The sequence below is a fragment of the Carlito syrichta genome, unplaced genomic scaffold, assembly GCF_000164805.1.
Source record: "Carlito syrichta isolate Samal-C Ts95f unplaced genomic scaffold, Tarsius_syrichta-2.0.1 Scaffold287733, whole genome shotgun sequence".
Taxonomy (NCBI): domain Eukaryota; kingdom Metazoa; phylum Chordata; class Mammalia; order Primates; family Tarsiidae; genus Carlito; species Carlito syrichta.
In genome coordinates, this window is record NW_007231829.1 from 1 (window position 1) to 12,353 (window position 12,353).

General features: G+C 50.2%; 1 protein-coding gene across 2 annotated transcripts in view; it reads left to right on the forward strand.

Moving 5' to 3' along the window:
* The first annotated feature begins 719 nt into the window (after window positions 1-719).
* Window positions 720-12,353, forward strand: part of PRELP (proline and arginine rich end leucine rich repeat protein) — a 13,812-nt gene continuing 2,178 nt past the window's right edge. The window contains exons 1-2 of one of the 2 annotated variants that reach the window (XM_008052965.1): window positions 720-867; window positions 9,522-10,510. In XM_008052965.1, coding sequence (XP_008051156.1) covers window positions 9,538-10,510 — 973 coding nt within the window. In that variant the 5' untranslated portion in view covers window positions 720-867; window positions 9,522-9,537. The remainder of the gene's footprint in view (window positions 868-9,521; window positions 10,511-12,353) is intronic. The other variant, XM_008052966.1, reaches the window with a different exon arrangement.

A 12,353-nucleotide genomic window follows, 5' to 3' on the forward strand; every position in this document is an offset into this window, starting at 1 on the left:
CTCAGGCAATCCACTCACCTCAGCCTCCCAAAGGCGTGGGATTACAGGCTGAGCCACCGAGCCCAGCTTAGATCTTATATTAAATCTTAATTCTGTCTTAACTTTGCTGTGCAACTCACGCCAGGCTTCTCCCTCTCTGGTCCTCAGAACAACCCTCTGGCAGCCAAACCAAAGTGACCTCCCTTGCCAGCCCACTACATGGTGACACACCACTCCCTTAACAACCTCCTGGAGATTACTGTGGGAGGATTGTCCTGGCTCAGAGGAAGCATCCCAAGCCCCTCACTGGTTTGGGAATTTCACACCATGGGAGTAATGGGCATCAGAAGCAAGGCAATTGTTAAGAAGAATTAACAGGCTAGTGCTGGACCCAGCCCTCCAGCCCTGGCCGCACAGAGGCTGCTTTTCATGCCTTTTTTCCTCTGCTAATTTGGCTTGTTTTCCAAACAAGGGTCAAACAATCCCTCTCCAGAAGTGGCAGCAGCAGAAGGAAATGTTATTAAAAATGAGTCTGTTAGTGGGCATGGTGTGTGGATGAAGTCTTTGGGAGTCTTGGCTGCCAAATAAAGACTTTATTGTTGTCATTCCTCCTTTCCCAAGCTCCCTCCCTCTCTCCTCTTCTCCCTCCCTCCTTCTCTTCCCTCCTCTCTTCTCCTCCCTCCCTAGGATCTGCCCCTCCCTCCCTCTACCCTAACCTCCCCACCCTAATAGGATCTGGTGGAAGAAAAGTCAGGCAAACGCAAGCACGCACACACCACTGGGAGACCAGAACTTCTAGCTGGCTCTCTGCTCCACAGCTCCGCCGAAGGGAGGGGGTGGACCAGGAGGACTAAGCCCAGAGCTGAGAGGAGAGGCAGGTGTGTGCAGGTAAGCCCAGTCGGGATGGGCAGCAGCCTTGGAAGAATCCTTCCTCCAGCAAATGTCCTCCTGTTCTGTCCAACCTAGGTTGTCCATCTAGTCTCTATCTTCTCTCTCCTTCCTTCTTCCCATCTTCTCTCCTCTCAGACAAGCTTGAATTCAACCTTCCTCACATCTTTCCTGGAGCCTCTTCCTTCACACTCTATCCCCCTATCTCCTTGCTGCAAAAGTTAAACTTTCTTGGTGCAGATGTTTGCGGTAGTGCGGCGAGCCATGCTGCACACAGTGCTTCTACAGATCAGGTTTCCATAGAAACTGGACTCTAGAACCCATTTCTTTGCACCTTTGGTGTATTGTCACACATTGTCGAAGTCTCTCTTTCACACACACACATACGCACACACACATCACACAGAGGCTGCACTTTCACCACCACCACCCACACACAAAATGAAGATATCCTGTCCATCCACCTCCACTCTCTGCCTCTGACATGCAGAGCTAGATCACATAGTTGCTAGACCCCTGCACACGTACACACACACACTCTGCATCTTGTCTCTCACCCTCTCACACACCTCCCCAGTCCTAAGAGCAAAGAGAAAGTGCGTCTTCCCACTGAGACAGCACAGCCAGAAGAAAACTCCTGTGTCCTAAGCCTAGCTAGGCCCAGCAGGGAAGAGAGGGCTGGAGGATTTCTTTGTTATTTCGAGCTTAATTGGGAAGGAGGAAGAAAAAAGAGGCTTTCCAACCTGCATGGTATCTTCTCAGCAGCTCTGAATTTGTCTCACTGATCCAAACCACTTGGCTTTTGGAAAGAAAGCGACCCAGTTTCCAACCCTTGAAGGTTCTAATTCCCAGCCTGGGGAGAAGGTTTTTTTTTTCTCCTGCAGTCAGCCAGAAAAATATTTTTCTTTAAAGCCATTCTGAAATTATTCCAACCATTCAGGTTGGAAAGGGGTCCTTGTGGCGAAAGGGGAAAAAAAAGACAGCAGTTCCTTAAGCAGTCAGGGAGGGGAAAGCTAAAGGGTGGCCCTCTCCAGTCTCTCCTCCCCACCAGCTCATGCCTCTCCAGCAACCGAGAGGGTCTGTCCCGAGGGGTGAGCTAGATCAGGCGGTCCCAGATGCAGCTGATCTTCATAATCACCTGAGGGCAGGGGAGGGAGGCTTACTACAAATACAGATGTCTTGACCCTCTCCACAGACCTACCGAATCAAGATCCAGGATCTGCTGTTGTTTTAATACTTCAGGAGGGCTGGGTGCAAATGGCTCATGCCTGTTATCTCTGCACTTTGGGAGGCCAAGGTGGGAGGATCACATGAGCCCAGGAGTTAGAGACCAGCCTGGGCAACATAGTGAGACTTTGTCTCTATAAAAATAAAAATAAAATATTAGCCAGGCCTGGTGGCATGCACCTGTAGCCTCAGCTACCCAGGAGGCTAACATAGGAGGACTGTGTACACCCAGGAATTAAAGGTTGTGGTGAGCTGTGATCTTGCCACTGCATTCCAGCCTTGGTGATAGAATGAGACCCTGACTCAAAAAAAAAAAAAAAAGGTCCACCAGGGCTTGAGAAACTGATCAGGGCCTGAGAGAGACCTTTGCTGTAACTTACAAGCCCAGGATTCCTGGCAGTGTTAGCTTGGCAGAAGGACGATGTGGTTTCCTGGAAAAGGAGCTCCAGGGTATTCCAAATAGGTCAACCCTTTTGTGGGGAGTGGGAATGAGCATCTGAGGGAACAGGGAAGATCTGTGAGCTGTCTCCCTCTCCCTCCTTGCAAACACAGGAGCTCTCTCCAACAAGCTTATGTTTCCTCTCACCTGCTAATCTGCTTGCCCCCGGGCCCCCACCCAGCATGGCACTCGCCCCTCCCCTGACCCCTGCCAATTCCCTTCCCTGCTTAGCTCTCCCATGGGATCTCAGGGGGATGGGCTGAGCAAGGAGTCCTTCACTCCTGTTCAACTCCCTAGAGGGCAGTCCCATCTATTGGGCATATGTGTAAGTGAAGCATTCCAAGACTGGAAGGGGGAAAAAAAAAACAGATGCAAAATGTTGTGGGGAGAAGTCACAGTTCACAGTGGAATCCCACAACCAGTGGAGGAAGGGCAAACTCCCACCTTCTCTGGTCAGCGTCCCCTCACCTGTTGCAGAAGGTGTGGGGAGGGGTCGGGGAATTGGAGGGACAGAGTGGGCTCTCCTAGGTGGCTGGGGGTTTCCAGGTCTGTCTAATTCATTGATTCTGAGAACCAAGTCACAAAGGGGAGGAAGTTCCTCTGTGTGGAAGAGCCAGGCCCCACCGGTAAGGATCTCTGCCTTCATTTGGGTGGTGCACAGGGCTGCCCTTTAGTCAGTCGGAAGGGAAAGAGACCCCATTACTTTGAAATAACGTCAGCAATTCCTTAACATTCATTGAGCACTCACTTCACACATATTAACGCGTGTAACCCTCAAAACAATCCAATAAGAAGGTGTTAGCCTGCCCATTTTATAGATGAGAAAACTAAGGCCTTGCCCAAGGGTACCCAGCTAAGCAGCTGAAGAGTTGCAGGGTTAGGACCCAACTCTGTAATATCCACCCAAAGCATCAGACCGATTCTTCTAGTCCTTCTTCGGGGCAGGAGACGCTGGGGACAGCGGCAGAGAAGGACACAGTGAGCAGCAGGCTCAGAGGAGAAGAGCCTCTCACCCTTGCTTCCCACCCCTCACAGTGGAAAACTTGCTCTTCTGGACGAGTGGCCTGAGGCCAGAAAATCTTCATTCTGTTTACACTTTGCCTCATGGTAGACACTGGGGAGCCAGATGGTCTCTCCATAATAGTGCTATATTTATTTTTAGCGCTTTTTGATCTGCATTTTAAAGTCTCCTATCACAAATCTTCTGACAACAACTGGATGAGGAACATAGGGATAGGGAAGACTTTCTTATTCCCATTTTACAGACAAGGAAATTGAGGCTCAGAATAGGGCCACATCACTAGGTGATGATGGAGAAGCTGAGAATCCATGCACTCTAACTAGTAAGCACCACAACGTCCTCCTCCCACTGGCCCAGGCATGCTCACCCGCATGCTGCTCACCCTCCGGAACAGGGGTGGCGGCATCGACGGTATGTTGAATTCATCATGCCCTATACCAGCCCCTGTGTTACCCCAGGAGCACACCAGCCCCCAGAGGCCTCAAAAGGGTCTTAGGCAGCCTGTATGGGCCTAGCTCACTCCTCTACTAACAAGTAGGCAGAGTCTACTTGCTTCCCTCTGCTTCTAGCTTCTTCTGTACTACAGGAAGCACTAAAGGGAACAGGTGGCTTTCAGAAAGTCTAGGTTTAGAACAGAAAGTGAAAGAGGAGAGTCATCCTACTGTCCATGGGCACGGCTCTGGGGCAGGGGCAGCCCCAGTCACTACGGCTGGGTAGCTGTCTGGGTGAAGCCATGGGGGTTTGGGGTGACCAGTTAGACAGGAAACCTGGCAAGACAGAAGAATGCCAGTACACAGTGTGGAGTAAGCCTGGTGCTAACCATGCCCAGTCCTGGGAGACAAACCCAGCCTTTCCATACAAAGCCAATTATCTTGAAAGAATGCCTGCTCCTAATGCCTGAGCAAACCCATCTAGACCTCAGCCCAGCCCTGCCCTGAGCATAAACATTCCACCAGTCCTGGTATCTGACGTTAAATTAACAGTGTTAGGGTACGGACGGACCGGGTGAGGGTCGAGAGACACAGGGAGGCGCACAGCACCGTCGGGGCTGGCAAGCCGGAGGTGCACACCGGCAACCCAGAGATCTGAGTAAATTGCAAAGAACTGCGACACACAAAAAGATTAAGAAAGAGAAGTTTATTTAGAAATCAATTAGAGAGAGAAAGAGAAGGAAAAGAGAAGATTCACTTCCCTGAGGTAGGGGCGGGGGACCAAAGCCAGAAAGCATGGCGACAGCCATGGCTCAAAGAGCACATGGTCATGCCAGACTCTAGCAAAGCAATGGCGCCTGGTTGCTTGTGCTTGAGTCCTTTTAACCATCCCCCTTGATGGGGGAAGATCATTAGGGTGATTGGGTGGCGGTCTGCTTCCATGTCATCACAAAGGGGCAGGCAAGTGCAGGTACTGATGTCAGATAATGGACAGTAGGCAGATGGATGGGTTAGTCACATGATTGCTGCCATGGTGGGGCTTATCTGCACAGAGGGTTGATAGGTTAAGAGGGGGGTGATTCCTGCAGGAGACTTGTTAGACATTTGCAACTCACAAACTCTTATGACTTTGGCCAGCCATCTTTGATCTTCAGCTTTGACAAAGAACCGAAAAGTTTACTAGAGATTATTATGCTAAACCATGAATGGTTGGGCTGTCCTGCTCTTGTATCTGACGGAGATTGTGCATGTGACTGCCGTGACTTCCTTATCGACCACCTGTGAATGTCTTGGAGAACCTGTGACACAGAGACCCATTAATGTTCACCCACATTATCATAGCCCCTAGAGAAGGACGTGACAAGAATTCTAATTCTCCCGTACCTTCCCAAACGACATTCCTTAGAGCTAGTGGAGGGTGCACCTCCTGTTATCTCCTAGGCATTCCCAGTGGGTAGCTCCGGGGGATCCTTGGCTTCCCTATAGAAAGTAACCAATTTACTGGAAGATGGAATCCCCACCTGCTCTCCCTCTGAGTGGTCACAACTTTTGTAATTACAAGTTTCATGACTTTTACAATCCTTGCCCAATGTATGATATCTCAGGCCTTGTAAATTCCCTTTACTATAGGCAAGCTTGATTGACACTATGAGATACCTGGCACCAGGAAGTCTGTTCCTAAAAAGACAAAGTTGGTAAAGTTAATTATACCTAAAGTGTGCATTTCTCCAAAAGCATAGCTTCTATTTTCTCATCATTGTGTCAGGGTTTAAGAACAAGATGAAAAATGGCTTCCCACTCTTGGTCTGTCCTTTCAAACAGGACAGATAGAGAAGAGGGTTATCTCACTTTAAAAATCAAAACGTCTCTCTAGATAATCTGCTCTTTTATAAACAAATAAATGAATATGTAAAGCCTCTGCCTGCTTGTAGAGATTTTGCACCCTATAACATGCCTTCAAATGCATGATCTCACTCAGTCCTGACACAGATGCGGAGTCTAAGGTGAAGAGTCAGAGCCAGGAGTCAAGACCAGACCTCCAATGACTGGGACTGAAATTGGAGTTTAAAACTCTCTTAGGAAATGTTCTTCAATGTAGAGAGTGAGTTTGGGGTTGGGCAAAGCTACTGCTTTTTCCTTCTGTGAAGCAGCAGCTTTTTGAGAACCAGTGCTGGAGAACAGGCTGCATACACTTGCTTGTTGGAGGTGGTCATTGGTTCACTGGTGGTCACTGTTCATTGGTTGAGCAGTGAGCTGAGCCTAGTAGAAAGCTGGGGGTGGAGAGGTATGCTTATAAAAGCATAAGACTTTTTTTTAAAAAACACACACAGAGGACCCTATGGGAACTTATGATTGGACAGAAGATTTTGGAAGGTGGGAGCATAGAGTGTTACGTCAGGGCTTTGGGGCAGGGACTATGACTCTCCTTGAAGTTCAGGCATCTTCGCGTGAATTCTGATTTCAGAGGCCTAGGCAGCACAGAGCGTTAGCAGAGAGAATGGCTGTGCTGTCAGAAAGTCCCACCTACCTACACAGCAAAGCTCTGGCAGGAAGGGTGTACCCCAAGAGAAAAACTTTAGAAATGAACACTGTCTCGTTAAGAGAGAAGCAGAGAATAGTTCTGAGTCAGTTCTGGGCTGAGAGAAGGGGAATTGGGCAGATTCAGTTTCCGAGAACACGCCCCAAGGAACATTTCCTGGGAACCCTCCTATTGGCTCTGGGAGGAGCTTGGCTGACCCTAGGGTTTTGGAATGTAAAAGGGTCAGACGAACTAGTGGGAAGTTCCCAAAGGGAACAGGAGATGGGGACGAGGAAGGCCTGTGTTTACTGTGGGGTGAGGGGGGGGTGGTCAGCCTGCCCACTCCAGTCACCCCTGACAGTGAAGACCAGGGCTGCCCACCCCAGCAGAGCCCAGATCTCTGCACCTCACAGAGCAGGAAGCTCTGGGCAAGCCTTCCTTGCTTACGTTGGTGCCCAGTATATGCATTTGTGACCCTGGCTAGGGCTGGAGCTTCTTTGAGACAGGGCTTTAGTATGAAAGATTTCTTGCTTATTTTCTGTCTTCTAGGTGACGAAAAAATAAAGAAATTCTTTTTACAAAATCAGGGTCACAAAAATTTGGGCTTTTAAAAATGTTTGTTTTAGAATACTAATGCATTAACCACCCCTTAATTTATGGGCAATATGACTGCTATAAAATTACAGGACTTATACAATGTTAATTCATAGTTCAACATTTACAAGTGATGTGGGGTCCAGCCAAGAAGACTCAAGTTCAAAGTTTGACAATGAATGTCTTCTCTTCTTAATCCTTTCAGTGTGTCCCAAGACTGTTAAATCCTCAACTGGAGGTAAAGGCAAGCTCTAACTGCGAGGTCCCTTGTGATAGGAGGCCAGGGGGAAATGGCCTTCCAGACTCCCTCAGAGAGGCTCTCCTGGGAAGAGACCACCTTAGAGGGAGTTGGAGAAAATGCTGAGGCTAGTCTGTGCCCTCTCTGCCGCCCACCCTCCTTCCTCCCTTCCCTCCCATATCCAGTAGAGTATAAGGGCTCACACACACACACAGCTGATACATAGATATGAATTTGCTGATGAGTATGGGACCTAAAAAGGACCCTACGTGTGCCAGACTATGCAGAGTAGGGATCAAGGGTGTGTGTGTGTGTGTGTGTGTGTGTGTGTGTGTGTGTGTGTGTGTAAGCTGTGGTAAGACACCCTCCACCAGGGTGTGTGTGTGTGTGTGTGTGTGTGTGTGTGTGTGTGTAAGCTGCGGTAAGACACCCTCCACCAGAATGTGTGTGTGTGTGTGTGTGTATGTGTGTGTGTAAGCTGCGGTAAGACACCCTCCACCCACCCAGGGCTAAACTCTGCTTCCTTTCTGTTTCCTGTCACATCCAACTTCTCCTGAGCATCTGGTCCAGAACTCAGCAGCTGATGAGGGGCTTCAATTGTCTTCCTTTGATCAAAGCCAGCAAGAAGCCAGGTCAAGCAAGGGATGAGTTTACACTGACGTGGACTCAAAGGGAAAGCAGGATCAGAGGCGGGGATCACAGGATCCATTCACAAGCTGGGGACACCTCCAGCCCACTCCATCTCAGAGAGCCCCAGGAAGCCTGCCCTCCCGATGTGTCCAGGCAGGAAGGGGGTGGGAGGTGGCACCACAATTGTGAGGAAGAGGCAAGGAGGACCAGCTGAAGCCATGTGGGAACAGGGACCCTGGCTAGAGACCAGAAGGGGTGTCATAGGGATGATGCTGTGGAGAGAGGAAGGTACAGGGCACCCTCTCCCTGGACCCTTCCCAGCCTAGGCCAGGGGAAGAAGCCTGTGGGAGCTGCCACTTTCTGTCTGCAGCCCTGAGTCAATTCAGTTTCAATTCAACTCAAACCGCACGGCCCTATCTGAAGGGTCATCAGGGCCAACAGCAAAGGCAACCCTGAAAGATCCTCCAGCATCCATTCCAATGTCACCGATGCTAGCAGGAAGTTCTTCTTGATGTCCCACTTCAGTACCACCAACTCCAAAGGATATGGGACCAGCAATACCAGGTCAAAAGAAAGGAAAGTGTTTTCTCCACAGCTTTCCATCCCTGCCCTGTTTATCTTCCCAAGAGCCTCCACATCTGGAGAGAAATTCTTGGCCTATCTCCTGATGGCAAAGACCAGCGTTCTCTAAGCCGAGTGCAGGGAGAGATGAGAAGGAAGGCCCAGAGCAACTGTGAGCAGGGGTGGATGCAAGAGTGTCCGCAGCACTTCCCTTCCTTCCCAGCTCTCCACAGCGCTACTCTGGAAGGCAGAAAACTTTGGTTTCTGTCCTGGGTCTGTGTTAAATTGCGTCTCAGCCTCAGCACACTGCTTCTTCCCCTCAGTCTGCAACTAGGGAACTAGACTCGATTGGTGGATTTCAAACCGTTTTTAGTGATGAAATGTTTCTTTCAAATGAATGCTTTGGTTAAACCTCAATAGATGAACAGATTTTGTAAAACAGAGCTGCTCAGGTTGGCACAGGAGTGGATTGAGGGTACCCCAGGGCTATCTCCTCAGTCTCCGCCTTGGGGGCGGTGAACCTCCGCAGCAATGAAGGCACAGTTTGAAAACCACCATGTCATGGGCTCTCTCAGGACCCTTCCAGATTTGACACCCCGGGACCTGATGGTTCATATATCCTAACAGCACTCTTAGAAAGATGGGGATATTTTCTCATGCCGCAAATGGGAAGACTGAAGGTCAGACGGGTGAAGGGTCTTCTCCAATAAGCCCTAGGCTTCCTGATTCACAGCCCACAGCCCTGCCTTCTACCAGGAGGGCACACCCTCTCTAAAGCAGGCTTAACACAGTGCGTGGCTACGCCACTGGGCAGGGGATCCAGAGCCCCACGCCCTTGTTACTCCCTCAACTCCTGGGGACAGGCAAACAAGGAGATGCTTCTAAGCTGTCCATCTCCTCTGCAGCTAGCCTTGGCCAACTGTAGCGGCAAAGACATGGCATACAGTCCACCAAGGGCCAGAAGGCTAATGACCTCCGGTGTCTCCTTCCCACAGGTGCATCACCTGGATCATGAGGTCTTCCCTCTGCTGGCTCCTCCCACTTCTCATCTTGGCCTCCGTGGCCCAAGGCCAGCCAACAAGACGACCAAGACCCGGGGCTGGACCCGGACGCAGGCCCAGGCCCAGGCCCAGGCCCACACCTGGCTTTCCTCGGCCCCATGAACCAGCAGAGCCTACTGACCTGCCTCCGCCCCTCCCCCCAGGCCCTCCGTCTATCTTCCCTGACTGTCCCCGCGAATGCTACTGCCCCCCTGATTTCCCATCTGCCCTCTACTGTGACAGCCGCAACCTTCGCAAGGTCCCTGTCATCCCGCCCCGCATCCATTACCTCTATCTCCAGAACAACTTCATTTCTGAGCTCCCGGTGGAGTCCTTCCAGAATGCCACGGGCCTGAGGTGGATTAACCTGGACAACAACCGCATTCGCAAGATAGACCAGAGGGTACTGGAGAAGTTACCCAGCCTAGTGTTCCTCTACATGGAGAAGAACCAACTCGAGGAGGTCCCCTCAGCCCTGCCCCGGAACCTGGAGCAGCTGAGGCTGAGCCAGAACCAGATCTCCAGAATCCCACCCGGCGTCTTCAGCAAGCTAGAAAACCTGCTGCTCTTAGACTTGCAACACAACAGGCTGAGCGACGGCGTCTTCAAGCCCGACACCTTCCAGGGCCTCAAGAACCTCATGCAGCTCAACCTGGCCCACAACATCCTGAGAAAGATGCCACCCAGGGTCCCCGTGGCCATTCACCAGCTCTACCTGGACAGCAACAGGATCGAGAACATTCCTAACGGGTACTTCAAGGGTTTCCCCAACCTTGCCTTCATCAGGCTGAACTACAACAAGCTGTCAGACCGGGGCCTCCCCAAGAACTCCTTCAACATCTCCAACCTGCTGGTGCTCCACCTGTCCCACAACAAGATCAGCAATGTGCCTGCCATCAACAACAGGCTGGAGCACCTGTACCTCAACAACAACAGCATCGAGAGTGAGTGGGGGCACGGTCACAGGGAGGGAGGTTGGTGTTTCCTGCCTCTACCCTTTCTCGGGAGCCTGGGGAGGGCTGGTGCAAAAAACACTCGCTCTGGCATTGGACTTCAAGTCTTGGCCTTACCATCCACTCTGTGTGACCTTGAAAAGATCTTTGAGGCTGGGTGCCGTGGCTCAGCCTGTAATCCCAATACTTTGGGAGGCCGAGACAAGAGGATTGCCTGAGCCAGGGGGTTCACGACCAACCTGGGCAACTTGGTGAGACCTTGTCTCTACAATAAATCAAAAAATAAGCCAGGCATGGTAGTGCATGCCTGTAGTTCCAGCTATTTGGAAGGCTGAGGCAGAGGAATCACCCAAGCCCAGCCGGTCGAGGCTACGGTGGCCGTGAACATGCCACTGCCCGCCAACCTGGGCAACAGAGTGAGACTCCAACTCAAAAAAGCAAAGAAAAGAAAATATATTTTACCTCTCTGGAAAGTTTCCTGATCTGTAAAATGAGAATGGTAATAGTACCTTCTATCACAAGTTGCTATGAGGATGTAACAGTTTAACATGGATACAGTGCCCAGAATACCATGCTTGGAAACTAATAGGCTTTCTTCGTCCATCCCTTCTCATTGGTCCAAGATTCTTTGGCCTCTGGATCTACAGGTAGGGTAGACAGGGAATAGACTCCCAGGCATTCTCCTAAAAGCACAACAGGAATGTTTAGATGCCCCCTGGAAATGTCCTGGGCCCACCTGCTGCAGAAGCCTGCCCCTGTGAGAGGATGCTTCTTCCCACGTCTGAGCATAGGTTTTGAAGAGTCTCTCAAAGCTATAGCCAGAAAGACAGCTACATACTCAGGATATGTAACTGATGGAAATGTGGCAGGCAGAAAAGAAAAAAAATGTCTGTATGCTTTCTGAATCTATCTGGAAGGCTGCAATGTTTAGTTGCATTTAAGGGAGAGGTTGCCTAAGCTACATTTACAGGGTCCTGGGCATGGAGTGTGAATTGCAGCTCAGGAGTGGAGGCTGGGAGTGGCAGTTTTGCTTTAATCAAAAATGTCAGCTCTTTGGTAGGACATGGTGGCTCACACCTATAACCCCAGCATTTTGAGAGGCCAAGGTGGGAGGACGGCTTGAGCACAGGAGTTCAAGACCAGCCTAGACAACACAGTAAGACCTTGTCTCTACAAAAAAAATCAAAACAGTAGCCAGGCATGGTTGTGCATGCCTGTAATCTCAGCTACTCAGGAGGTTGAGGTGGGAGAATTGCCTGAGCGTAAGAGTTTGAGGCCACAGTGAGCTGTAATTGTGCCACTTCACTCCAGCCTGGGTGACAGAGTGAGACCCTGACTAAAAGAAAATGTCAGTTCTGGCTAGGTGCAATGTCTCATGCCTATAATCCCAGCACTTTGGGGGCTGATGCAGGAGAATCGCTTGAGGCCAGGAGTTTAAGACTGACTTACACAACAAGTAAGAACCTGCCTCTACTTAAAAAAAAAAAAAAAGTCAGCTCTGAGCAGAGCATCAGTAGAAAGGTTTGGAAACAATATTATCTAGTCCTTGAACAAAATCAGGCTACATTCACACAAGGAATATGGTAGCTAAAGGGACAAAGGGGATCAAGGAGAAAGAGAAGGATCCCTAAAACAATATTTGTGGATCCTTAGTTTCTAAGCCAAGGAACGAGGAGGAGATAGGTGAAGTATTGAAACAAACGGCCGGGCTCGCTGGCTCAGCCTGTAATCCCACGCCTTTGGGAGGCTGAAGGGAGTGAATTGCCTGAGCCCTCAGGTTCGAGACCCACCTGGGCAACCTGGTGAGACCTCATCTCTACAATAAATCAAAAAT